This window comes from Perissodus microlepis, chromosome 1, assembly GCF_051167445.1.
Source record: "Perissodus microlepis isolate ML-2025 ecotype Zambia chromosome 1, ASM5116744v1, whole genome shotgun sequence".
Classification (NCBI taxonomy): Eukaryota; Metazoa; Chordata; class Actinopteri; order Cichliformes; family Cichlidae; genus Perissodus; species Perissodus microlepis.
Window position 1 is genome coordinate 21,763,771 of NC_140461.1, and position 27,464 is coordinate 21,791,234.

Consider the following 27,464-nt stretch of genomic DNA (forward strand, 5'->3'; position numbering starts at 1 on the left):
AGCTGGAGTATTTGGCTGTGCTGCAATTTCTGTTAAATCTAATATATTATCTGACTAGTAACTCCTCCCTCTCAGTTTCTCTATTTCAGGTCTTTCCCTTCTCGTTTTGTCTTCTGCAATTCATTTTGCAGATTTGTTTTTTCTTTAGTCTGCGTGTGTCCAGTTTTCCATTTCACATAATTCACATCTTTGCTGTATATGTTGGAACCTGTGACGTTGTTAACCTCCTTTTTTTGTTGTGTATTTCTTCGGTAGATGTTTCAGAAGGATCCGTACAGCACAGACAACATAGGCAGAGGTGGTCACGGCATGAAGCCTGTGACGTACAACCCTCAGCAGGGTTATCACCCTGACGAGCAGCCGTACAGAGATTACGACCACCCACCCAGTCGGTATGACATCAGCAGCAGTGGTGTCGGCGCTGGCTACCAGGAACCAAAGTACCGTAACTATGAGAGCTATGACAACAGCGTGCCTCACTACGACCAGCAACCGTGGAACCCCTACAACCAGCCGTTCTCTACTGCCAACACCCAGGCCTACGATCCCCGTCCTCCTTACGGCGAGGGCCCCGACTCTCATTACACCCCTCCACTGCGCTACGACGAGCCGCCACCTCAGCAGGGATTTGACGGACGACCTCGCTACGGCAAACCGACAGTTTCAGCACCTGTCCGTTACGATGATCTTCCACCTCCCCCTCAGCCGTCTGAATTGCACTATGACCCAAATTCTCACCTGAGCACATACCCCTCAGCTGCCCGCTCACCAGAACCCGCTGCCCAGCGGCCGGCCTATAACCAGGGACCAGCATCGCAGCAGAAAGGCTACAAACCTCAGCAGTACGATCCTGCTCCCGTGAACTCTGAATCTAGCCCCACCCTTCATAAAGTCGAGACTCCCTCACCTTCACCTGCTGATGTTCCAAAAGCTGCACCTGCAAGAGATGAGCAGCAGGAGGAAGATCCAGCTATGCGGCCTCAGTCAGTACTGACGAGGGTCAAAATGTTTGAGAACAAACGCTCTGTGTCCGTGGACCGAGCCAGAGATGCCGGGGATTCATTTGGGAATAAGGTAAACTGGCATGATACGAGTTTCCAATTCTTCAAGTTACTTTCAACTTTTAGGAAATTAGCAGCTTAGAAGAAGAAAACATTTGTTTTATCTCTTTGATAAATTTCATTGCTTTTCCTGCTTCAGGCTGCAGATTTGCCCTTGAAAGCTGGTGGAGTAATCCCTAAAGCAAATTCTCTGAGCAACCTGGATCAAGAGAAGACCTTTAGGTAAGCCTATAGTTGCTGTTCAAAATGTCTCAGTTTAATTTTGGCTCTGTATTGTAAACTCCTTTTCATCTGCTTTGCTCTAACTTCTGCCATGTGTTTTACCTTCTGGACTGTGTTGTTACACCAGCAGAGGGCCAGAGCCTCAGAAGCCTCAGTCCAAGGGATCCGATGACATCGTGCGCTCCAACCATTATGACCCTGATGAGGATGAGGACTACTACAGGAAACAGTTGTCTTACTTTGACAGACTGCAGGTTGGCTCCAATAAACCCCAACCACAAGCACAGTCCAGCCACAGTTTCCCCAGGTGATTCTCACTTTCCCTATTATTTCCATATTTGTGTCTTTCTTTTCTTTTCCTTAATGTTTTTTATATTTAAAAAACCATTTATCTAACTTATGCTTTTCATTTTGTAATGTAGGATGGACTCAGTGGAGAAACCAAGTCCACTGGAGAAAAAATATGAACCAGTTCCCCAAGTGACACCAGCTGTGCCACCGGCCATACTGCCCAAGCCCTCACCTGATGGTAAAATTGACTGTAGTCAGGATTTTTATCTCATATAAGATCGCGATCAAAGGGGAAATACACTTGTGTACTGTACTGTAGAGCTTTTTTTGGCTGATGTGCGTTGCTCTTCTACAGCCAAGCCTCCTGCTCGAGAGGACACGGTCCAGACCAACTTTCTTCCTCACAAGAGTTTCCCTGAGAAGTCTCCAGTCAATGGCACCAGTGAACAGCCTCCAAAGACGGTCACTAGCACTGGGGGTTTGCCCACATCCACCTACAACCGCTTTGCGCCCAAGCCCTACACCACCTCTGCCAAGCCTTTTTCGCGCAAGTTCGACAGTCCTAAATTCAACCACAACCTCCTGTCCAATGACAAGCCTGAGAGTGCTCCCAAGGTAAACCGATTTTGGCCCGAGGTCTCACAGAGTCAAATATATGATGGTGCAGGGGAGGTTGCAAGCTTTAAAATCAATGTGTGTTTGAATCAAAGTCAAATAACCGGATGGCGCTCTTAATGTAACCTCGGCTGTCAGCCTTCGTGTCACATTAAAATCATGAACAGGGTAATACAGTTTTTAAAACGTAAAGAAAAGTTTCCAGTGTTTTTTCAAATTTAATGATCAACAGGTTTTTCTGAAATGTTGGTGGCATATGCTAACATTTCTAAAATGTTTAAATGAATAAAGTGTCTCATTTAAACCTCTTGCATCTGTAACAGAGCTCGAGTCCGGTAAAGCCTCAGGTACCCCCACAGCCCCATAACACAGACCAAGACAGTGGCCTGGACACTTTCACACGCACAACGGACCCCCGATCCAAATACCAGCAGAACAACGTAAACGCCATGCCCAAGGCCATCCCTGTGAGGTAGGAAGCTATGTCTGAGTAAATTTAAAGGTAAAGGTTTATTATTAAATATAACAGTGTGACACTAAAGCCGTTTGTCTCCCAGCCCCAGTGCCCTAGAGGATGATGAAGATGAAGACGAAGGTCACACTGTGGTGGCAACAGCTCGTGGTATCTTCAACTCTAACGGTGGCGTTCTGAGCTCCATCGAGACAGGTGTCAGCATCATTATCCCGCAGGGTGCCATCCCCGACGGCGTGGAGCAAGAGATTTACTTCAAGGTCTGTCGAGACAACAGCATTCTGCCGCCACTCGACAAGGAGAAAGGTAAGATGTTAAAAAAAATGGAGGAAGAAAGAAAACAAAATGTATTTTTTGTTTTTGTTTTGGAGGCTTTTTGTTCTTCTGCTGTCCATATGTACCGCCATATATCCATCTTACTGATCAACGCCATAACAAAAGGAATGATTCTGAGTATCCTCTGAAAGAACAGTCTGTTCTGTCTCTCCCTGATGAGGCTGTTATGAGTCCAGTCCAGTTTTTTATTGAATTGAATGGTAGGGTAGTTTCTTTATTGCCCTCCCCATTGATGAAAAAAATGAAGAGGTGAAACTTTCATTCCTGTGGAGTCTGTCACTGCTTTTTGAGCTTAAGAAGATCCCATTCCACCATGTAATGAAGCTTTAGATCAGTCCTTGTAACACAGTAATTCACTGTACCCACACAAATCAATAGATACCTTAGTTTTATGAAATTGCCTCAAGGTCTTCACTCCATTATTTATATGAATCTGGACAGAAATGGATGTAAGCTCTGCAGGTTGACTGGATGGTAGAGGCAGACTTTATATTCTTAGATCAGTGTGATCAGTGATTATGTGGAAATATGTGACAGTGTAGAATGGTTCACTTTTTAGTGATGCACATTCAGAGAATCTGAAACTGCAGCTGCTTTTAGCTTTACAGTGAGACTTCACTCAGCAGGCAGCTGTTTTTAGTGAACCATCTGTAAAAACCCATTGCACGCTACCTGCTCAGCCTCAAACTGCTGGCAGACGGTGACTTAGTGGTGAACATGGAGAAGAATTCAGCAGCTAAGCAGACAGATAATTCCCTCAGGAGCTGGTAGAGAATAATCAGAGGCAAATATTGTAATCAGTTTTGTTTTAAAAAGCAGTGATGCTGGTGCTGTTTCAGTAGCAAATGAAGAAGTTGGAGTAAAATATGTTATTAGAACTAGTACAACATAAAAGCCACAATTTTCTGCCGATGCTACGTGTGAAAAAGGAAGACTGCTGAAAATGTCTACAGCTGGTTCTCCCGCTGTCACAAAGATTTTTATCCCTTTGTTGCAGCCATTATCATCCACATTGTTAGAGTCTGACCAATTTATTGGCAGGTCGATATTATTGGTGACTATTTTGTCGATCTGTAAGTATTGGCATTTAGTTAAAGTAAAGAGGAGACGGGAGAAACCCCCTTCAACCATGTTATGAGTGCTGATTGTGCACAGTTTGTCCACCAGATGGCACTCTGCAGCTTTCCTGTTTGAATCGCCACAAACGCAGCATTCAGCTGATTGGCCAGGATCATTAAAAGACTCTGATCCCTTATTTGATGCTATTGCTTGGGTGTTGTATTGATTGAATGGCTGTTGGGTGGATGAAATACGTAAATGAGCATTTATTAGTTCAGTTTCATCTCAAAACAAAATGATGATTCAATAAATTGTTTTATTATATAGATTGTCATGAAACCCAATCCAAATAATCTCATATGCCTAGAAACGAAAAGCCAACAAAAGCTTTAGGCTAAAAGGACATTTTATACCTGTGTGGGTTTGTGACAGAATGTTTAACCCTGCTGTGTGTTTGTATTTGCAGGAGAGACTCTGCTCAGCCCTCTGGTGATGTGTGGACCTCACGGCCTAAAGTTCCTGAAGCCTGTGGAGCTACGCTTACCTCACTGTGCGTCAATGACCCCTGATGGTTGGTCTTTTGCTCTAAAATCCTCCGACTCCTCGTCGGGTATGCTGTGCTCTCTCTGTTCTTCTGGGGTCGTTTGGGCTGGCTGTGTGACAAACTGAGGGTTTTGGGGTCACTGTTTTTAATCAGCTTTTACCCCTAGTTTTGATTCTTCTCTTTATCAAACATCCAACTCTCAAAGAGAATCAACCAGATGATGTATGACACGATGTTTGAGAATCAATGTAGGGGGGAAAATCCACCTTATTTCATAATTCTGGCTTCAAGTCGATTCATTTCCTTTATTTTTACTGACTAACCCACAGTCTCTTACACTGTACCACTGGTTTATTCATTTCACATGCTGAAACTTCAGCATTTCCCTCTTGCTTCCTCTCAATCATCTTAACAAGCTCCTCTCATTTTTTCTTTTCCATTTAACATGCATGCACTGGATTCTTGGCCGCACTATAATTGAACTTCATGAGGTGTAATTACTCTGTAATGCATGCTTCTGTGCTCAGATTCATATTTTTCACATAGCCGCCCAATCCCGACCTGAAGAACAAACAGCTTTCACAGATCTTCTGGAAACTGGGACGCTGTCATAAACGATAACTTCTGTCATTATCCTGCATAAAAATTAAAAAAACACAGAGACATGTTGCTATGATGTCAGGCTGTAGCTTTCTAAATTTAGCTCTCATTTTTCAAAGTGTTCCTATTTGAAGGCAGCTTTCAGGTGGTGAGAAATTGAATCTTCATGCTAAGAATTCTTCCAGACTTACTGGAAGAGTTCGGCACTCTTATCAGTTTATAGCTAGTGTCACTCTGCTACATAGCTCCAAAAAATTTAGCTACAATTACAAATTAAACATACGCAGACTGCAGAATTAGAGGGCCTGCAGTGTGACGCAGGACTTAGTTTAGTTCAAATGTGTCGCTGCAGGTCCTTTTCTTTTCATATTTGAGTTATATAAAGCAGGATATACACTACACTGTCAAAGTACAAGTAAAAGCACAAAGGAGATTATTTCTGAATACTAAATTCTATATTTGTACTGTACTGTAGACAAATAAAAACAAACCTCTTCAAACTGGTTTTCATTTAATCTATAAAGTAACTGAGCAAAGTAACCAAGAAAGACCCAGAGTTCGAACCCAGGTTAAACATCTGTATACAAAGAAAAATGAGAGCTGAACACATATGAGGGAAGCAGCTAAATTAGCCTTTTCTTCATACTGTCCTTCCCATATCCCATCTTCAAAAACAGTGGTCATTTTGGCAGTGGTCAGGATTAGCTGTTAATTAGCCTCATTTTAAGGATGAGACATGGAAGGCTGAATGAGATGTCAGCTCACTCTGTTGTGCTGCTGAATTGTGGGCGGATTATCGGGCTGCGTCGTAATCCTCTTATTGTAAAGCAAGGCCACTCTCCGGCCTCCTCCTGTACCCTTCTGTGGTTTTCTTCGCACTTTGCTTTGTGCTTCTCTCTTTTTTTTCTTTTTCTTTTTTTTCACCCGTTTGCAAGTCTCTGCTTCTTGTTGCGTCCTTTATCTCTGCTCTGTTTAAATACTTACATTACAGCCAGTGTGATGCAGTTTTGCTCTGTAGAAGAATTTGTTTGTTGTTTCTAATAAAAAGCAGAAGTTTGGCATCGTAGTATATTTGAAGGGTTGATCCCATCGGTGACCAGAGAGTGAGATGAAGCTACGATGCTGTACTTTGATAAGCGACTGTTTTGTTTGTAGTTCTTGCTCATTACAAACAAAACGGGGACCTCCTTTCACACATTTTAGGATACACCTGTAATGTATTTGTTAATATATGTTTATTAAGGATACAGTGAGGGTGAAATGACCGATTAACAGAAACTTAATCGACTGTTTTGACAGGGTTTTTTTTGTCATCTGTAAGTAAAATGTCAGATTTCTGCTCTCAGGTGTCACTTTCAGTTGATATTTTCTATTCTATGCAATTTAAAGCTGAGTTTTCTTTTTAAAACTGCTTTATCATACATGCGCCGCCACAAAATAGTTTCTGACAACTGGATATGAGATTTGTGACTTCCACATTGGAAGAAAGTTGGCGGCTATTCTTGTAAGGTCACATACTAGCATCAAAGGAAGGAGGCGAAAGCCCGGAACTCATAACTCAAATGCAGTTTTTTATTTGAAGTTTTAAAGGTCGGCATTTTGGCTCTCTGCCTTCCGTAGGATAAAATTTAATGTATTGCAATTATCATGAACATCAAGAATTACTTGCAGACAGACTTTATTAGTGTCTAAGCTACAGGCGCTCTGTGAAGCGCGTGTGAAAGAACATGGCGATAACTGAAGGACAGAATTGAAAGCTTGTTTTGTGCTTATGTCGAGCACATAAGCAGTCAGCTCAAGTGCAGAGCTGACAAGCGGCCAATGAGTTCATCGAAATTAATGTTTTTGTGTTCTGTTTGGACTAAAAAGGAAAGATAAATGTTGGTGAGGCATGTTAACAGCTCTCAGAAAAAAGGCAAACAGGTGTCGACTCTGCACACATAAGCTCTACACCTGAGCCTCAGTCGGTACTGTTATTCAGAGCACTTTACACACAGCTGCTCGAACTATAGCTCGCACGTCTGTGACAGTGAGCGGCCATGTAAGTGCTGGTCTGACCACTGGGAATTAGTTGCATCATGCTATACCTTCAGAGCCACAGCCTGCCCACAGTAAACAAACTTTCAATTAAGGCTTTCATCTGAGTTATAAGTGCTGCTTTTAATTTACCTGAGCAGAAGACGTGGTTATCTTCGCTTTAATCTCTTCCCTGGCGCCGAGTCTTTAGATTAAGCCCTCCCCTTCTTCTATACAAAATATGTGTTTTTACTCATTTCTGCTTCTTTTGGATGTAAGAACATCCCTATGGAGATTACAGGGAGTGCAGAATTATTAGGCAAGTTGTATTTTTGAGGAATAATTTTATTATTGAACAACAACCATGTTCTCAATGAACCCAAAAAACTCATTAATATCAAAGCTGAATGTTTTTGGAAGTAGTTTTTAGTTTGTTTTTAGTTTTAGCTATTTTAGGGGGATATCTGTGTGTGCAGGTGACTATTACTGTGCATAATTATTAGGCAACTTAACAAAAAACAAATATATACCCATTTCAATTATTTATTTTTACCAGTGAAACCAATATAACATCTCCACATTCACAAATATACATTTCTGACATTCAAAAACAAAACAAAAACAAATCAGCGACCAATATAGCCACCTTTCTTTGCAAGGACACTCAAAAGCCTGCCATCCATGGATTCTGTCAGTGTTTTGATCTGTTCACCATCAACATTGCGTGCAGCAGCAACCACAGCCTCCCAGACACTGTTCAGAGAGGTGTACTGTTTTCCCTCCTTGTAAATCTCACATTTGATGATGGACCACAGGTTCTCAATGGGGTCCAGATCAGGTGAACAAGGAGGCCATGTCATTAGTTTTTCTTCTTTTATACCCTTTCTTGCCAGCCACGCTGTGGAGTACTTGGACGCGTGTGATGGAGCACTGTCCTGCATGAAAATCATGTTTTTCTTGAAGGATGCAGACTTCTTCCTGTACCACTGCTTGAAGAAGGTGTCTTCCAGAAACTGGCAGTAGGACTGGGAGTTGAGCTTGACTCCATCCTCAACCCGAAAAGGCCCCACAAGCTCATCTTTGATGATACCAGCCCAAACCAGTACTCCACCTCCACCTTGCTGGCGTCTGAGTCGGACTGGAGCTCTCTGCCCTTTACCAATCCAGCCACGGGCCCATCCATCTGGCCCATCAAGACTCACTCTCATTTCATCAGTCCATAAAACCTTAGAAAAATCAGTCTTGAGATATTTCTTGGCCCAGTCTTGACGTTTCAGCTTGTGTGTCTTGTTCAGTGGTGGTCGTCTTTCAGCCTTTCTTACCTTGGCCATGTCTCTGAGTATTGCACACCTTGTGCTTTTGGGCACTCCAGTGATGTTGCAGCTCTGAAATATGGCCAAACTGGTGGCAAGTGGCATGTTGGCAGCTGCATGCTTGACTTTTCTCAGTTCATGGGCAGTTATTTTGCGCCTTGGTTTTTCCACACGCTTCTTGCGACCCTGTTGACTATTTTGAATGAAACGCTTGATTGTTCGATGATCACGCTTCAGAAGCTTTGCAATTTTGAGATTGCTGCATCCCTCTGCAAGATATCTCACTATTTTTGACTTTTCTGAGCCTGTCAAGTCCTTCTTTTGACCCATTTTGCCAAAGGAAAGGACGTTGCCTAATAATTATGCACACCTGATATAGGGTGTTGATGTCATTAGACCACACCCCTTCTCATTACAGAGATGCACATCACCTAATATGCTTAATTAGTAGTAGGCTTTCGAGCCTATACAGCTTGGAGTAAGACAACATGCATGAAGAGGATGATGTGGACAAAATACTCATTTGCCTAATAATTCTGCACTCCCTGTAATGTGCAGTTTGACACTAGAAAGCTGTTTTCACATCATCCTGGAAAGCTTCACGGTGCTCACCTGACATCTCATTTCTACTATGTGACATGACAGCTAAACGTGGCACAAAAAGTACGGAAATTTGCGTTTGATCGATTATTTCTTTGTTGCAACGATGCTTCTTGGCATTGAATTTTATACCGTTGGAAAGCCTGTTTATTTTCTCTTGATTAGTGCCACATTTGAAAGGAAAATGTGGGTTGAGCAGCAAAGTTGAGTGTCTGCGTTGCCAGATCTTTTCTGCCCATGCCAAACAGCTTATTCTGTGACCAACACAACCACAACTTGGTGACCAGCATGAGGAGGAGGAGGAGCCAAGCTGTCGTGGCTATTTAAGGTTCTTCCACATGCTGCCGAGGTCCCTGTTTGTTAATTGACAACATGTCTTGTTTCTTCAGAATACAGTAAACGATAACACTGCACCACTCAACTCTGCTGCTCAACCAACAAAAGCATTTTCCTTATAAACGAGTCAACATTTAAGGGGAAATAAAACGGCTTTCCAATGGTGTAAGAGTTTAACGCCAAGAAGCATCGTTACAACAAAGAAATTATCGACCAAACAAATGTTCCTACTTTTTTGGGCTAAGTTTAGTTCAGCCAGCAGCAAGTCCACGTATGCACCAGGGGATGGACAGCGATGTCCACCAGTTAGTATTTTCATGTCAGACACAGACTGTCTGACACAGATCTAAAGTGGAGCATTTCTCTTTTAAGAAGAAGCTTTTAAAGTATGGCTGTATCAGTGAAGAGGCTGCACACACACTGTGACATGCACTGTGGTCAGTCCTGTATTGATGGACCTCTGCTGAGCTCGCTCTGCCTCCTTTGATTGATTCCTCTTGGCACAGATACGCATGTTTATAATTGCAATTACACTCAGACCTCACAGTGACCAAGGTTTAATTTGCAGTCAACAAGAGGCTGGGGACATTCAATAAAAACACCAAAGAGGTTTTACTAGTCTCTCGCGCTCCTCCGCCTCGGATACGGGCTTTAAACATTCACATAACGTGGCTCACAAACCATGAATATCATTAACTCATGCAGGCAGGGCTCTTTTAAAATGAAAGCCCGAGTTCATGACTGTTAAAGAGAGGTTTGGGTGTGAATTTTTACATTAAAAAAAAAAAAAAAAAAAAAAAGCAGCTAATATCAACCCCCCTGCCCCCCATCTGTCTGTCCTCAGGTGATCCAAAAAGCTGGCAGAACAAGTCGCTCACCGGAGACCCCAACTACCTGGTGGGAGCCAACTGTGTCTCTGTGCTCATTGACCACTTTTAAAGAAGAAGCAGCAGGTGTGATGTTACTGAATGTGGAAGAATGGCGGATGAAATGAAGACGATGGGCACGCACGCAAACACACACGTATACCACTACACACACACTGACAGACGCACTCCAAGCAAACAAACACACGGAATAATGGAGCATGAAGAAGACCCAGACAGTGCTGGACGAAGGAGAGACACCAATGATCGCCACGAGCTGTTCTTTAAACTCAATTTCAAAGTTTTGATGTAAAATGATGCATGCCCCACGTCACTGACGATTGACACTTATATATAAAGCAATGTTTAATGTAATTTTTCTTTTTTTTCTTTCTTTTTTTTTTTTTTTTACAAAAGTATAGATTGATGTATGGCTTTTGAGGCAGCATACATGCTTGAAAAATCTGTGTCAGTGTATTTATGCTATATATGCCTACAGTATATATATATATATATTTACTTCAAATTGGACTCAAATTCGATTGCCAGTCGACATCTTGTTGTTTTTCAGTGCAGGGGACTGAATTGTTTGTTTGTTTGGTTTTTTTCCCCCTTCCACATTGAAGGAATCTTACTGAAGGTTTGATACAGTTGGTTTAAGGAGGTGGCAAGACATGAACCCAAGAAGCAGCAGCAGCACATTTTTAGAGACGTTCTTCCTACACTTCTCACTCTGTTCTTCCTTTTCTTACCTTTTGTAACTTCCTCTCTTACTGAGCACCACCTCTCTCCTTCCAGCCTGAGGGAGATCTATGCATGTTCTTTACTCAGGTCCAGTAGCCTCCTCGGTTCCTTCCTCACATCTACTTAATATCTTTCCTTTCTCTGTGCACTCTTTGCACTCACACAAATAAGCAGTGATGCCTTATCTGCAGATTATTCACTTTTCATTAAGAAAAAAAAAAACTAAGTTATGATAAATTATGGTATAATGTCATTTGTTTTGCCATTTTTTGTGAACCCTCTGTATAAATAAACTTGGGTTTAGCACACGCAGAAACGGTTGATAAAAGATAACAAAGGTATGCTCTTCTTTTATCTGCTATGCATTGCTTAAAAACAAAAAACCATCTGAGAAGAAGTGGCTGTAAATAAAGCTAGCATATTGCCTTGTTTCTTTTTTGTTGTAAATGAACTTTTTGTATGTCTTTCTTTTTTGTATAAAACTTAGAGAAAACATGTTTTAAAAAAGCAGAAGGAAGTGAAAGTGGTTATCTTTGTATTATGGGCATACCTTCAAGCCTTTGAATTGTAACCTAACAATAATACATCACACCTTTTCTACCGATATGTTGCCACCGCTATTTTACGGTCTCAAAAAGGTCGTCTTTTTTTTTTTTTATTTCTATTTTTATTACTTTGTCCACGTAGGGTTAAGGAAAGTATTTGCGGCTCAGATGCATTTAAAACATCTTCATTTGGAAGGGTGTGCTCTCAAAGTGTCCCTCTCACTGATTTCTGATACTGGATGCTATATTGTGTGCCCTTAAATGTATTTTTGTACTAATAGACAATATATTACGTATGGCACACCAGTACTGTTTTACTTTTAGATATAACACGGCTTTATTGGATATTAGCTCTTCACTTGTGGCTGACTTTTTTTTTCTCCTCTGCAACACAATTTTAAGTATACCACTGTATTAATAAATAAAATCATTTTTAAATTAAAGAGTGGGTAAGGATTTAGTTATTTTTTTTTAACCTACAGGGTTTTGTATTTCCGTGGAAATGGGCTCCCTCCGAAGGGTGGCTGGGCTCTCCCTTAGAGATGGGGGAAGGAGTTCAGCCATCCAGGAGGGGCTCAGAGTAGAGCCGCTGCTCCTCCACATCGAAAGGAGCCAGTTGAGGTGGTTCGGGCATCTGATAAGGACGCCTCCTGGGTGAGGGGTTCTGGGCATGTCCCACCGGGAGGAGACCCTGGGGCAGACCCAGGACATGCTGCAGAGATTATATCTCTCGGTTGGCCTGGGAATGCCTTGGTGCTCCCCCAGACAAGCTGAAGGAGGTTGCTTGGGAGAGGGAGGTCTGGGCTTCTCTGCTTAGGTCTGCTGACCCCAGATAAGCGGAAGAAGATGAATGGATGGGTATTGTATTTATATGTAATATGCAGTATAGTGCAAAAGGTTTTAAGAAACCGCCCATTTCTATATTCTTTTCAGATAATTGGTCGTAACAATGACCTCGAACACACTGCTAATGTAGTAAAAGCATACCTGGATATAAAACCACAAGGTCCATAAGACCCACTGCAACAAGTTTTATGGAAAAATGAATCCAAATTGGAAATTTGTGGTTAAAATTATGGTCAACATATACAGAGGAGTTCAGGAGAGAAGTGCAACACTCAATGTCTACATTGGATTTATCAGAGGTCAGATTTTGGCCCACCATGCAATTCCATCGGAAAAGTGTCTGATTGGCATCATTTTTCAGGATGACAACGATACCAAACACTCTGCCAGTGCAGTAAAAGACAGAGAAACGACACCATGACACTGTCAGTCATGGATTGGCCTCCCCAGAGCGGGACCTCAGCATTATTGAAGCAGTGTGAGATCATTTTAACAGAAAACAGAACAAAACACAGCCAACATCCAAAGAAGAGCTTTGAGTGTCCTTCATGAAGCCTGACGAACTATTCCTGAAGACTACTTAAAGAAATTAAAAGAAAGCTGCCTGACAGAGTTCAGACTGTGTTGAGGACATCTTTCAAATAACCAGTTTAATAAACTGTATTTTAGTTTGAACTATCCACATGAATACTTGGCTATATTTTATTTCAGCAGCTGATACATAAAATATGATTTCATCGTTATATCATGGACTTACAGTCATGAATGGATTATAAAATATATTTACACTATTTAAAGGTTTCAGGATTAATAAAAAATAAATGTAGCACTTAGTAATCAGAAAGCAGTAAGCAGCATCTATGACACTAAAAAGGAAAAAAACAGATTAGGGTATATTGTGATTTAAATAAAAAACAAAAATCACCGCTGCTCACCGCTTGGTGGCGCTGGTGAGCTGTGAATGGGTCTTTTCCGCAGGACGGCGCTAATCTTTCAGCTGTGATTTTGACGTGAACGTACCAAATCGTGATGGAAGTAACGTTTATTATTATTATTTTTCCATGTATCGACGCGACTTTAATGGTTTTTGCTTGGTTTCCTTTGAAATATTTTTCATAAAATGCGTGAAGAAAACCACGCAGCACCTGAAAAACCGGTTTAATACAACATCTGCAGAGCTGAAGGAGCCTTGCAGGATGCAGGTTGCTATCAATCCCTATGAACCGTGAGGTCCCAGCACAAGTTGAGAAATCTTGTTTGGATATGTTAGTGATCACAATTAATATCCATTCGTATCGGACTTTGCTTTGCATGGCAAACTCAGACCTGTGACATATTTTACTGATGATAATTGGAAGGTCTAACTCCTCGGAGCTCCCCTGTAGTGAAGCTTTACTTGCGTGATGAAGGACAGGACAAAGTCAATGTTAGATGCCCCGATGGAGCTGCTGGAGCTAAGGTTAATCCGCACTCACTTTAAGCCATGAAATCCAGACACACGTGGACTTAAAATGTCAGTTTCTTTCATTTATTTTAATGAACCAATTACACATCAGGAGGGGTAACAAATGGCGGGCAGATTTTCTTTATTATTACTAATATTTTTAGTCTTTACTGTTTCCTGATAGCGCAGGAGTCCTCCTCCCCTCCTTCACCATCAAGAGTAAAACACACTCCGTGTAGCCCGCCGCCATGTACACTCACAGAGTGGCACATCTCCAATACGCAGTGTGCATCTCCTGTCCTGGCTGTTAGATTTGCTGTCGTCTGTGAAAAGCACGGCTGGTGCCTCTCACACCGAAGAAGAGAAAAGCCGCTCGCTCAGACCTGAGAGGGGGGTGTTCAAACACTTAAAGACCCAGAAAAAAAAGAAACCCATCAGCGTGGGCTCAAACGTTTAGGCGTTTTAGTGCGTTTAGGAGTGTGGGTTCATTGTGTGTGTGTGTTTTTTGTCCACGCGCGTCTTTATCCAGGCTTCAGCCCTTGCTTTTGAGTTGTTGGAGAGCCTGCAGAGGCGAGCATGACAGGCTGACAATGGTGCAAGGCTGGCTGACAGCAGGATGAAGCGTTTGGGGCTTTTTTCCTCTCTTTGCGTCTTGACTTTTCAGGAATGGGCTCTTGTTGGAGCAGTCAGCGAGGAACTCCGGAGGTTTATTGTCCGTGTTTCGACTTGAAGACGTTCAGAACATCTGTGCGTATTTTGGTAAACATCCGGTGGCTCGTCCAGCCCGCTCTTTGCTCACCTTTCTCCTCCCATCAGCCGCAGAGCATCTCTAATTGGAGGGACTCCGAGCATCTTAAGTGATGGAGAAAATCTTCCACATCGGACTCTGACTTCGACTCACGCCGTTTGCCAGATCACTGCGGGCCAAATACGCGAGGCTTCTGTTTCTGATCGGATGTTGTTACCTTTATTTGCTACACCTGCATTTGTGTAACCCGGTTCGGTCGCATCGTTTCGTCACAATGCCGGTGAACGCGCTGCCCCGCGGCGGCAGCAGTGGCTTAGGCGGCCCGGGGTCTCTGAGCCCGGCGTCGCTGTCCCGCAGTCTGTCCCGGCTGAGGGAGTACCGTACCCGGACGAGGATCATGCTGGCTCTGGGAGTCTCTCAAATGGTCCTGGGGAGTCTCATCCTGGCTGTGAGCTTCGCGGCTCTGGCTCTCACCACATCACCCAGAGTCCGGCACTCCTGTCCGTTCTGGGCAGGCTTCTCAGTGAGTAAAACACTCGCACAATACACGCATTAGGAATCAGTCTGGATCTGAGTTATCTTCAGGTGTTGCAGTCTAATTGGAGACTAACATCATCGGCTTTATTTTATTTTCCAAAGCATGTGGAGGAAATTGGCTATTTAGGGAACACTAAGTTGATTTTTTTTTGTAACATAAGGATTTTAGAGGGCTCTAGCTGGTTTGTCTCAAGGAGAGAGCTAAATCACTTGGCGTGGCAGTGCCATGACAGAAAGAAATTAGCTTCTAAATGAATTTTTGGAGGACAGAGCCAATCTTATGCAATTAGCTTTGAGGATACAGAGCCTCTGTGGTAACCAGTGATACCACACACACACACACACACACACACACACACACACACATAGAAAGATGAGGATATTTTAAAGCCTTCAGCACTCCAGTGTTCATGTGTACAGTAAGATACTTTGGGATAATCTTTTTTTTCTTTCTGTGTGAAATTTTCATGCTGTTTTCTGTAAATATTCATGAACACACACTTCCTTGTTTTTTTTTTATTTTTTATTATCCTACCAGAGACCTTGAGCAGGGCTTGCTCCATTAATTATAGAGGCGGTGGGACACAGTACAAGGGTGAGGGGAGGTGTGCAGCATGAGGGCCATCTGCCTGTGTGTGTGTGTGTGTGTGTGTGTTTGAGAAATAGCATGCGTCAGAGCCTGTGTGTGGGAGTGTATGGGGAATAGTAAGAAACCGCAGGGATCAGAGTTCAAAGGTCAGCGCACTTTCTTGATCAGTGCCTTGGGCAACTTTTCTGCAGAACGTGTTACAGGTCTACCAGCCTGTTGTGGTGCACGTTGGAAATCTGAAACCTGCATCTTTTGTGCCTTGATTCAGCTGTGCACGAGTTTTCCAGCCCACGTGCCTCAAGTTTGCAGAAAAAAAACAGTCCTTAAAATTTAATATAATGAGATAAATCATGAAAATGAGTCTAAGCAAAAGCAGATGAGAAACAAGTATTTTCTGTCTTCAGGAAAACCACAAAACCTGCCTAGTAACCGATGGCTCCAAACTCGAACATGTTCTCAAGAGTGCTTCACTGTTTGTCTTTTACACGAAAGTAGGTTTGCAATTAACATCAGTGAATGCTGTAACATAATCTCAGGGGGGAAATGAAATAAACGAATCACACAGAAGAAAGATTTTGCCTCTCTAATCCTAAGATATCCTTGTAAAATGTCCCAGTTAGCTACCTTGTGGCTTGAAATCAATCCTCTGTCAGGCCATTTCAGAGGAAGGATGGTGTGTGACGTTTGGAGAAAATGCTTTGGTTGAGAAAGGTGCTGGAAACAAATAGCTCACCAGCAGAAAGAGACCATCGGACACTGTGGCGCCAAAACCCGAGATAATGCGGTTGAGTTGAGCTGCCTATCTGGAGACAAATGATGGCAGTGATTTGCCCACAGGCAATGAGACACTGAAAGTCACTCTTTGAAATATCGAGAGCTATAAAATGCTCCGAATGACTAAAATATTTCCACAAGGCTTTTTTCTTTTCTTCTTTTTGGTCATGATAAATGTTGCAAAAAAGAAAGCAGTTTTTCAGCACACTGATGCCTCGCATCAAATTGGTCTTAAAGGAACATGTTGCAGCTATTTCAGCTTCAAAATCATTTTGATGTTTCAGTGATGTGTAATTTGTCACCTGATACCTTTAACACCTGTTCCTGTGCTCTGTATCTTGGGTCAAGTGGGTATGATCTCCCAGAAGCGTGTAACACGTTAAGCCACAATGCCACACGCTATGAACTATTAGTCCTCAGCTGGCTATAAGTTTTCATTGTTTCTTTGTTCTCTCTTGCTGGTTTGTCATAAATGAGACTCTATGTTGTGTACATGTGCAGAGCAGCCTGTGTGTAGCTTTTTGCTAGCAGTACTTTTGATAAACTAAAGCTTTCTCTCATTTGTTTTTATGATAGCTTTTATATCAGATGTTTGGTTAAATTACATTTTACACCAGTCATTTCTGTGCAATATCCTATATTCCTCTACCTTGTGAGTCAACGTGGTTTCTTGGCTTCTGATGGAGCCTTCGCCACTTCCAGAGTGAAAACAGGTGCAGCAAAGCATCACTTTGTGCATAATAGGACTTGAAATGTCAAATTATAATATCAGCAAGAAAAATGAGCGAGTTCAATTTAAAGAAACTACATTTGCATTTTGCAAGAAGATGATGAATCTGCAGCGTCTTGATCGGGTAGAACAAGAAGCTTTTTGCAGCTCTGTTCTGTCAATTGACTCAATAATAAGATGAGTGTATTTGTACACAAAAGTCCACCATGTATAGTTTTAAAGACTTTGTAGAGCGAATCTGATTTTTGATACAGAACGTGTCTGTTTCCATCACTCGATGTGAGTGAATGTTGTTTTTGAGCAGCTGGCAGTCCTCATGGTGTGAAGACAAATATGTATCCCGGTCAAAGCGACTATACGAGCCTCGCCTGCTGCTGACACACGTCCCGGACGCCGGGGGTAAAATGATAACGCTGTGCTTCTTAACAGCAAGGTTCTTCGAGCATGTTAATTTAGTTAGTATTGAACCTTGAAGCCACTGAGCTAATGATGAAGGTGGCAACAAATAGTCAGCCTATGTACTTATTTGTGTGTGTGTGTGTGTGTGTGTGTGTTTGTACTCTGGGAGTGTCTGTGTGCAGTAACTGTGGGACATCATTACAGATCTCTGTGTGATGACTTGTGTTGTGCGATCTCATCACGGTTGCATCGAGAAGAAAAGGCACAATCTTTACTTCCTACACAGGCCAATCACTGCTCTGCTGAGGCCGCTCCTCCTCTTCCCACACACACACACACACACACACACACACACACACACACACACACACACACACACACACACACACACATACTTGTTTTCATATCTTAGTGATGACATCTCATTGACATAATGCTTTCCCTAGCTGCTTACCCTAACCATCAAAAATGAATGCCTAACCCTAACACTTAGCCTAAATCTAACCATAACCTAATTGTAACTCTGACACTAAAACCACATTTTGAGCCTCAAAAGTGCCTTCAAACTCGTGGAGACAGGCATTTTGTTCCCATAAGTGACTGTTGGTTCCCACAAGTATAATAGCATGCCAATTTTCTGTCCTCACAAAGATGTCTAAAGATGAAGACACACACACACAGAAACATTAACACGCTTATCCCACCTCAATGTTTTGCATACCTCCCTCAGACCCTCCTGATTTTCCGCACTCTGGAAAAAATATTCTTTTTGCAGCTTTGATGTTCAGAGTTTGCACACACACACACACACACACACACACACACACACACACACACACACACACACACACACACACACACACACACAATTGCCTGGTCTACAAAGATAAATCCTTCGAATATCTTGCACTTTCTCACAGCCAACCACGGCCCAACCAAAAAGAGGACTCTCGGCCGCAGCGTCGAGCACCGCAGGCTCTGCGCGAGGCCAGAAATCCCAGTGCGTTTACCTGTTGGCTGCGACTCACACCACCCTGCCAGGTTTGGTTAATGAATGAGACGACATGGCCGAGCGAGCCAGAGAGCGAGCCGCAGCTGTCAGCAGCTGAGATGCAGAACAAATTACCGTCCATCTCGCATCTCCTCGAGTTAAACCTGGAACTTATCCAAGCGCCCGGACACATAATACACAAACACAAACTGCTTGTCTCTTTTTTTTTTTTCAAGAAGAAAGGCAGTTACGTGAATATTGAAATCCATCACGGCGAGTTATTGCAGGCATCGTTTACAAATTCAGACTCTCTCGGTCTGAATATTCCTTCTCCTCATCTCTTGAGCTCTGGAAACGGATTTTACTCCTTTTATTTTCCCCTCCCCCGCTTTCCTGGTTGTGTTAAAGGAGAGGGATGTTGCTTCTGTGTACAGCTAGAGCCTCTTTAAAAGTAACAGTCCAACATACCAGATCTACAGACTGGGCCATAACAAAGGCAGCTTTAGATGGTATTCTTGGTGTTTGTTGTGCGGCAGCTCTTTCTGCTGCATTTTCAGCACCGACCGTCAGCAAATTCTGCGCTAATCTGCTCAAGTGTGTTAATGTGTGACTGTTTGTTGAGTGTTCTTGTTGCGTTGCAGGCACTTTCTTTCTTTGTACGTGTGGAAAGAGGGCGAAAGCCGATGTTGAATGAAATATGGCAACACAAAAGTTGTCCTGTCTTTCTGTCTCTTTGGTTCTCTGAGGTGTGTTTGATATCCCCGTGTTGGTGTTGTTCCCAGATTATCAGTATGTTGGTCCAGGTCTAACATTGCAAGTGACCAATCACATTTTTATGATGCCATAGTTTTGGGACGTGGATAAAACCTGAGGAAACGATCCAACAAAAGGGGGCGATTAGAGTTGGGGTTGGGGATTAGGATGTAATTGTGGTTAGGGTTATGGGGCTGTTGTTAAAGTTATACCTATAGCTTTGGGGTTAGGGTTAGTGTTTGGCGTGTAGTGTGATGGTATTTCTGCATCTCAAAACTATTACATCACAACAATGAGATTTGCCACCTGAAATTTTGAATCTGGACCAGCTTTAGTTGTGGTAGTCCAGGAACAACACCAACACAGGTTTGTGTGTTCTCTAACTTGTATTGCATAGAGGATAGTTCCTTGTCCTGTGAAATATCCCTAAGCTTAATAAAGTATGGTGGCAAACAGTCAAATAAACAGGAGAGTATGTCTGTGAGTTATTTTTTATTCTTTCGGCATTTAGCTCAAAGCATAACTGTGTCTAAGTACACCTACTATACATCTGTAGTATAGCTGTCGGCTCCAATTAGTATTCACTTGAGACTCAAGCAGTGAGTCAGTCCCAGTAGATTCCCATATTAAAATACCAAGTTTTAACTGGTAGGTGGGTGGTAGCATCAAGCGGCATCCTCCAGTGGCTACTTGAAGCTGGCTCTAAAAGTGGGTCAGTTGAAGTTTTGCAGACACATGACCACTAACCATTTGAGGTTAACTTATTCACCATTTTGGATGTGTGACAATCGCAATGACAATGTAGGATCAAATGAATGAGGTCCCAATCACACATGCCTAGAAACTGGTCTGCAACCATCTTACAACCATTATTTGCAAAGGAAAAATAAGTTCATGAGAGGTTTCTGGAAGTTGATTCGCTGGGAAACTTAAGAGCTACACGCCGGCTTACAGACTGATCAGAAGCTGTGATGTGTGCCACAAACTGGAAATGGATAAGGTTCATTTTCAAGGCAATGTTGTAGACAACTTGTTTCATAAGTCAAAACTTCTGCATTTCCAGTGTGTGTGGCATTTGTTTCAAGTTTTTCTACTGCTGGTGTAGTAGAGAGCAAGTATTTGCAAAAAAATATGAAAAACTACTGACAACCGTGCCAGCAACCAGAGCAGAGGAGGTTTTTGGACCAGCACCTTCTTTGCAACTGATTCACCCAGAGGCAGCCGGTCATCTACGGAAAACCACTGTCAACCAGCTGGGGAATCTAAATTTTTTTCCCTAGCAACCAGTGGTTGCATCGTGTTAAATATGGCAGAAAACTCTGGAGAAATATGTGTGTGGCAACATGTGATAAACCAGTCATCATAGATACCAATGTTCATTAAATGGCAAATGTTTGGAGCGTAGTACACAAAACCACAGATGGTTTCACCCTTTCATAACAGCTATAGTGGGATTGATAGGCTTAGGGCCTGCCATGATTGACAGGTGTGCCGACACAGGGAGCTGTTGCAGATAGCTTGTTTGCCCAGGTTCACTTCGACTAATTGGAGTCAATGAGCTGAACCCTCTCCAGCCTGTTTGTGCTGTCTGGAGCATTTTGAATGGAATGATCTGACTAATAGTGTGGCTCAGTTTGTGCTACACACTATCCAAGAAGTGAAGTACTTCTGTTACTGAGCACATATGCTACTTAAGCTAGCAAACTTGCTAACCAAGCTCGCTAGCCTTAGCTTATAAATTCAGCCGGCACTTCAACCTCTCATCTGGATGTAGTACTTTGTTTTTCCAAAAAAACAAAAGACGTGGATAATGCATAAACTCTACTATGAAATGCTCAAAAACTGTGACAGGAGCTTCAGAGCATGGGTTTCATTAGCCAAGGACCTCTTGTAGCTTCTTTGGTCTATATAGCACATCTGTCTGAGCACTTGCATGGCCAAAATGCTTTCACTTCATCGAAAAGAGACATCTTCAATGCAGAGTATAATTCAAATATACTTTAATTTGGAAACAGACAGACTAGTGTATATATAATAGAGTACTTCTATACCTTTACTTGGAAATAATATTATTTGAATGGTTTTTGATCGAGACATATGTAATCATAATCGGCTGTAGCTGTCTATGGTTTGTTTCTTATGAAGGAGACCAGTGGGTTCTAGTAGTAAATGAAGGCAAATGTGCAAAAATTGTTTTGATTTCTTCACTTATTTCTTTTCTTTTTCTTTTTTTTACTACACACAAGTGTGAATCAACATCAATTAAGTGGCGTATTAGGCTTAAGCAGTATCCTGGCAACAGGTTTCATGACACAAACACACATGTGCACAAACACAAACAAAGGTCTATAGTATTGTTGCTGTGGAAATCGTGATGATTTTGACAAAAAGCCTTTCTGTCTGATGCAAACTCATGGCTGTTGTCAGGAATACTGATGACATATTTAATAATGCTTTGCTTTTGGCTCATGACTCATATCATGAAAGCAGACAGAGAAGAGAAGTATAAATGTTACACTCAGTAAGCCTTTCTCTGCCTTTAAAGTGAATATCAGTACTTTCACCTCAGTGTCAAGTGAGTCTGGTGCGTTTCTAAGGTTTCTTTGTGCGTGTGTTTAGAAAAGGGTTTGCATGAGTCATAGTTTCAGGTCCAATAAAACTCCAAAATATATAAATCGGCACATGAATAGCTCACACTTACATGAGTGATTGGTCTTTAGAATTTGTGAATGGGCGTGTAACTACGGTCAGGCGTTTTTCAGCAAAGCAACTTACGTCTTATTGGTGCTACTTTCTGCACTTTGCCTTTCATTAGAGTAACTTCCTTCTTGTTTGGGTCTGTGTTTTGGGTGCTACTAAATATGAATATAAAATGGAATATTTTTGTTCAGCACTATAAAGAGAAGATTTTTTTTCTGTTATTTAGTTGCTTTTTTGTGCATCAACTGCTTCCCCAATCAAGTTTTGTGTCACAATACACAATGATGCCTGATTCACATTCCCTGGATTCATCAGCGTACAGGGAGATATTGAGTCACTTCACTCAGTGTAGTAAAACACATTTTCCCACTTTAAAAATAAAAAATAAAATGTACATATTTGAAATACTCATCTCTAGCAGTTTTATTTGTGATGGTTTGAACTCAGATGTTTTTGGAGCGTCTCCAGAAATTATGTAAATTGAGTAAAAGAGGACTGTGATCCTGCAATTTTCAGTGCTGCAAATGCAATAGTCACAGAAAAAGAGGACACAACCGCAGGGCACCAAACACAAGCAAAATCTCAGACTGCAGTCATAAACAGGCAGTCGGACAGGAGCAGCCAGCAGGTAAGCGGCATAAAATGGATGAAAACTCAACACTAGGATGATGATCGGAAACCAGAAAGTAGAAAATAAGAAGAAATTACAGGAAAACATTATTCCTGGGAGTTCAAAGACAGTCTGATAAGAGGAAAGTAAACAACAGGTGGTATATGTAGCAGAATGACTGATTGGATAATTAGCAGCAGCTGGTGTATAAAACTGGAGGGACCCTGAACAAAGACCAGAAGTAAAACTACCTGAAATGTGAGGAGGTGAGCGATTTCAAAGTAAAACTGGAACTAGTAAAACACAACCTCCAAACTTTAAAAAATGAATTATATTCTGGATGAAATGACTCTTAAAAGGATCACAGGTTGTCGAGCAAGTTTACAGATAATTTGCCTAAACCCACTCAAAGTCTTTTTTTCTCTTTCTCTGATATTTAGGGCTGTGATCAGAAGTTTACGTAATTTGGGGCTTTTAAGATTTCTCTGTGTAATTTTGAATGATTTTACAGGAGAGGTGGGAATCACCAGACACCCCAGGATATGATATTATTGTGGTTTTTAAAATTTTGTGTTGAGTGCCGAGTATTTGTGCTAATTTATCACTTTTTTCAACTGCAAATTATGTCCTCAAAGTTAAACTGTCAATATCTGTTTTATCTAATAAGATAAAGGTATCTCACTTTCAGCAGGCATGCCGGCACTGTTGCTAAAACCTGTGATAAATGTTGTCATAAGACAGAGTCAGTCTGCTATCAGTCTGCAATTTAATGGGGTCAAGTTGGCAATTACATGCAATCTGTTTCTAATAATACAGCAATTAACTGTGACAAATTGTTGAAAATCACATATCAGTTGCTAGACAGAAGTCACATTTAACTATTACATTTGTGCTCAGCAGCCTTCCTATTCTATAAAAATCTAACCAGAATACAAACAGCCAGTTGGGTTGAGACCCCTCGAGTTGTGCTCATTGACAAAGACTCATTCAGAGTGATGGCAACATGTTGGAAATCTGTCTGCATGTATAAATTAGACAGAAATGATCTAAAAAATCTCTGAGAGCTGCCATTTAGTCACCAAAAGTTGCAGCTGGTTGCAGACTTATAAAAATTAGATGCAATCTCTAGGCAACCGATTTAAAAAAAACAACATTTATTTGATTTTAGATAAAAGGAAATTCCTTTGCTAGCTTTGCTCATGTGACTGATCCATTAGCTTGCTCTGATTTAGGAGGTAACGTTGTCAAGCTAAATTTGTCCAGTGTTGGACGGTTTTCCAGTTTAGCTGATTTAATGTAAGTTTGCTCGGATAACATTATCTCGGGATGGTGGTGCATGAGATTTTAATAAAATATTGATATCTAGTGTCCTTGTATTGATACAATATTGTAACGCAAAATACTGAAATACTATGCTTGATCATCCCCCCCACCCCCCCACCCCACCCCCTATTGTACAGCATACACTGTACAGTGATTTAAATGACTAAAAAACAAGAACTGAGTCCTTTTATTTTTATTTTAGATTTCATTTTGGATTTTTTCCAATACGTAGTCAAAAGTATCCATACCGGCTCAAATATATACAGACAATCACACAATCAGTGTATGCATTGTATAATAGTGCGTTGAGTTGACCATAAAGCTCTGTTTTGCTGTTCTCATGCAGCCATTAGTTCCAGCCTGTCGACAGAGAACGTGGCTACTCATGCACACGTTTGATTGATTGAATTGTATTTTCAATCGCAATTTCATCTTCCAGCAACTGGGAAATCAAATTCATTAAGATATTAAAATAAATGTCTCAATGTTTTATTCATTGCTTTTTAAAAAAAAAAAAAAGATACTGTGATCTCAGTATTTTTATTTTTTTATATATTATTTGCAGGCTGAGTTGCTGAGTTGCTCCTAGCTCCTCAGCCACTCCACTCATCGTGTCAGCTCAGATTAAATGGAGGCTGTGGTCAGCACACATGCTCTGACTCAGACTCTGACCAGACCACTCGTGGCTGATCCGCCTCGTCTTAAATCTCATATTGATCAGCTAACAAGATGGGCCCCGATCAATCATCTGATTTGTGCTTACTTTCATTTTCACTCTTGCCGTCGGTGGTTTTCTAACATCTCTGTGGTGATCTCACTCGCGTGTTTAATGCATGCGTGTGGTGTGATGATGTCATGTAGTTTTACAGTCCATCCCGAGGTGTTGCTGAACCGCTGTAATTCACTTTCCTTCCAGACTTTTCCATATTAAGTAAGTAGGCACTCAGCCTCGTGTTACTTATTACTCTGAGGACCCTCCAGTGCCTTCTCCCCCCTACTCCAGTGCTACCAGTGAGCACCATAATGGTGAAGAGAACAGTGTGTCCTTGCCACCATTTCACACACACACACACACACACACACACACACACACACACACACACACACACACACACACACACAACACACACTGTAATATTTCAAGTTGTCAGCTTCATCTAATTCCTTTGCGGTTACTCACCCGGGCGCGTCCGTGCTTTCTGCCTCACCTCGCTCCTCCATTAGCTCGCATCGCTGATATTTTTGGGTTTCTCTGTTTTCAGCACCACGAACAGGACGATCTGAGCTTCTTCAGGTCTCTTTGTTACATGTTGTCCCAAATAAAGCACACAATTAACCAAGCTGGAAAAAACTGGCATGGTCCTACGCCTGGCTGACAAAGCAGTCATCTGTGAAGTGGAAAGAAAAAAAAAGATAAATGTTGGGGTTGTATTTCAGTGGGAGATCTGACAGTATTAATTGTATCCACTGCGGCCTCTTGTTGTGTTCTTTGAGGAGACTAGATAAAGGGAATTTTCTTTACAACATTTTGAACAAATAGTCTCCAACAAAGCCTGTGCCAAAATGATTGACAGCATTGATTAATCCAAAAAAAAAACCCTCAAAACAAAAACAAAACAAAAAAAACCACCCACCACCATAGTCCTGTGCTGCTGGGAGATAAAATGTGGTTCAATAAATTAATTAAAAAGCAAGTCATGGTATTGGCTTGTCAGATTGGTGCAACCATACACACCAGTTTGAACATTGTAGGTCTGATACGCTGTAAAACTTAAGAAAGACGACCAAAATTGTGAAATTCGCTCTGACTAAGAGGCTCAATCCAAAAAAATACGTTATCAACTGTAACCGTAACCTGTAACCTGTAACCTGGGAACACCACATGTTTTTAAACCATTAATCAATGAGCCAAAGAGTACTTTTCTTTCTGTCTACACGTCCCGTATCTCATGATCTCATCACTTCCCGAACCAACACGTGCACGCCAACACAGCGCGGGCTTTTCATGCTATTTTGGTCCTGTACAGTATGCGTCACGTTTTCAGAGGTGTTGAATCAGATGGTGATATAAACGTGTTTCATAATTTTATCACTAATCAAAAATGAAGCTTGAATGCTATTAGGAACATTTGTTGGGATATTCCTGCAGCTTTACAGCATTTCAGATTTAGTTACACAGAAAAATATTTGGAGGTGCCGCCCTACCCAAATTTTATTTATTTATTAATTTTTTGTATTTTTTTTAAACAAGTTTTAATGGAATGCCCAGCGATGTACTGGTAATCTGTCCATGGTGTACCCACGCTCCTGAGTTCACACAGAGGGAGCGCCTATCCTGCCTCCCCGCGCTCAGGCAGCTCTCTCAGGTAAACCAAGCAGTGAGACTGCTTCTGACACTGACTGTCTCCTGCATTGTGCTACATGTGGGAGAGGACAACTCTGGACATGTCCCAATGTGATTCTTCAAGGAGACTCCAAAATACAGGTGAAAACTGCCTCAAATTTAGAAGGAAGTGTGATGATGCATTAGCCCTATGACAGACTGTTGACCTGTCATATTAAGGCTACTAGTGAATGAAAACTGGGATATGCTCTAGGACCCTGCGTCCTACAGCATATGGATGGATGGATGGTGTGGAGACATGAATCCAAGTCCACTGAGAAAAGTCCTCACAGGGAAAAAAAGAATTATCTTCTACCCATTTAGTGTCTTGAAATATTATTTTCAGAGAGGGAGAGGATGTAGATTTCTTTTAAGAATATTTAACAAGTCAATTAAAAGCTAAGACTTTCTGTGAAAAACGTATTATCATAACTGGAGGGGATCCCTAAATTCCTCACATTGATCAAACACATATCTTTACTCCCACATTTTATCTCTGCATACAGTCTTTTATATTCAAAGACAATTTTATGCACACCCAAATACAAAAAACCCAGTAAAAAGCCCACATTATGCATGGCTTTGATCTCCGAAGAGTGGAGCTTGTTGACGTGCGATGAAAGCTGTAGGTTTTCCCTTCTTTTGGATGTTTTCAGACCCGAGCTGACCCCTATAAATATGTCCAGGAGGACAGAGACAAGAGAAAGCGGGTTCACGTGTTTAGGGAAATAGTTTCATGTTTGGAATGCTTGATGTATTTCTGTGTGCAGAGATCACAGATTCCCTTCATAAATCCTCTGTTTTCTCTCCTCCTCTGGCTCTTGTTTTGCGGTGTGGCTGGGCGTTAGTCTGACCCACAGCCTGGGACGTGTCAGAGAGAATGCTTGATGCTGCACTTCTTTACAAACAGCTCTGACCCGGCCGCCAGCAGGTCTGCCTGCAGACTGTGGAATAGAAAAGGCCAGCAGGGTTGAACTGAGCTGAGAGGAGAGGGAGGCTGAAAACGACCAGAGGCAA

At 41.8% G+C, this 27,464-nt stretch overlaps 2 protein-coding genes across 15 annotated transcripts in view; both read left to right on the forward strand.

The window, feature by feature from the left end:
• tjp1a (tight junction protein 1a) overlaps positions 1–12,063 on the forward strand; it is a 103,680-nt gene extending 91,617 nt beyond the window's left edge. For 6 of the 13 annotated variants that reach the window (XM_084935182.1, XM_084935235.1, XM_084935199.1 and 3 more), the window contains 9 exons: positions 256–1,074; positions 1,201–1,283; positions 1,411–1,590; positions 1,706–1,812; positions 1,930–2,189; positions 2,513–2,661; positions 2,747–2,967; positions 4,523–4,666; positions 10,310–12,063. In XM_084935182.1, the coding sequence (XP_084791308.1) occupies positions 256–1,074; positions 1,201–1,283; positions 1,411–1,590; positions 1,706–1,812; positions 1,930–2,189; positions 2,513–2,661; positions 2,747–2,967; positions 4,523–4,666; positions 10,310–10,404 (2,058 nt within the window). In that variant the 3' untranslated portion in view covers positions 10,405–12,063. The remainder of the gene's footprint in view (positions 1–255; positions 1,075–1,200; positions 1,284–1,410; positions 1,591–1,705; positions 1,813–1,929; positions 2,190–2,512; positions 2,662–2,746; positions 2,968–4,522; positions 4,667–10,309) is intronic. The other 7 variants (XM_084935218.1, XM_084935268.1, XM_084935226.1 and 4 more) reach the window with 4 other exon arrangements.
• A 2,052-nt stretch (positions 12,064–14,115) lies between these two features.
• The window catches only part of entrep2 (endosomal transmembrane epsin interactor 2), a 107,991-nt gene continuing 94,642 nt past the window's right edge, over positions 14,116–27,464 (forward strand). The window contains exon 1 of one of the 2 annotated variants that reach the window (XM_084935330.1): positions 14,116–15,181. In XM_084935330.1, coding sequence (XP_084791456.1) covers positions 14,933–15,181 — 249 coding nt within the window. In that variant the 5' untranslated portion in view covers positions 14,116–14,932. The remainder of the gene's footprint in view (positions 15,182–27,464) is intronic. The other variant, XM_084935338.1, reaches the window with a different exon arrangement.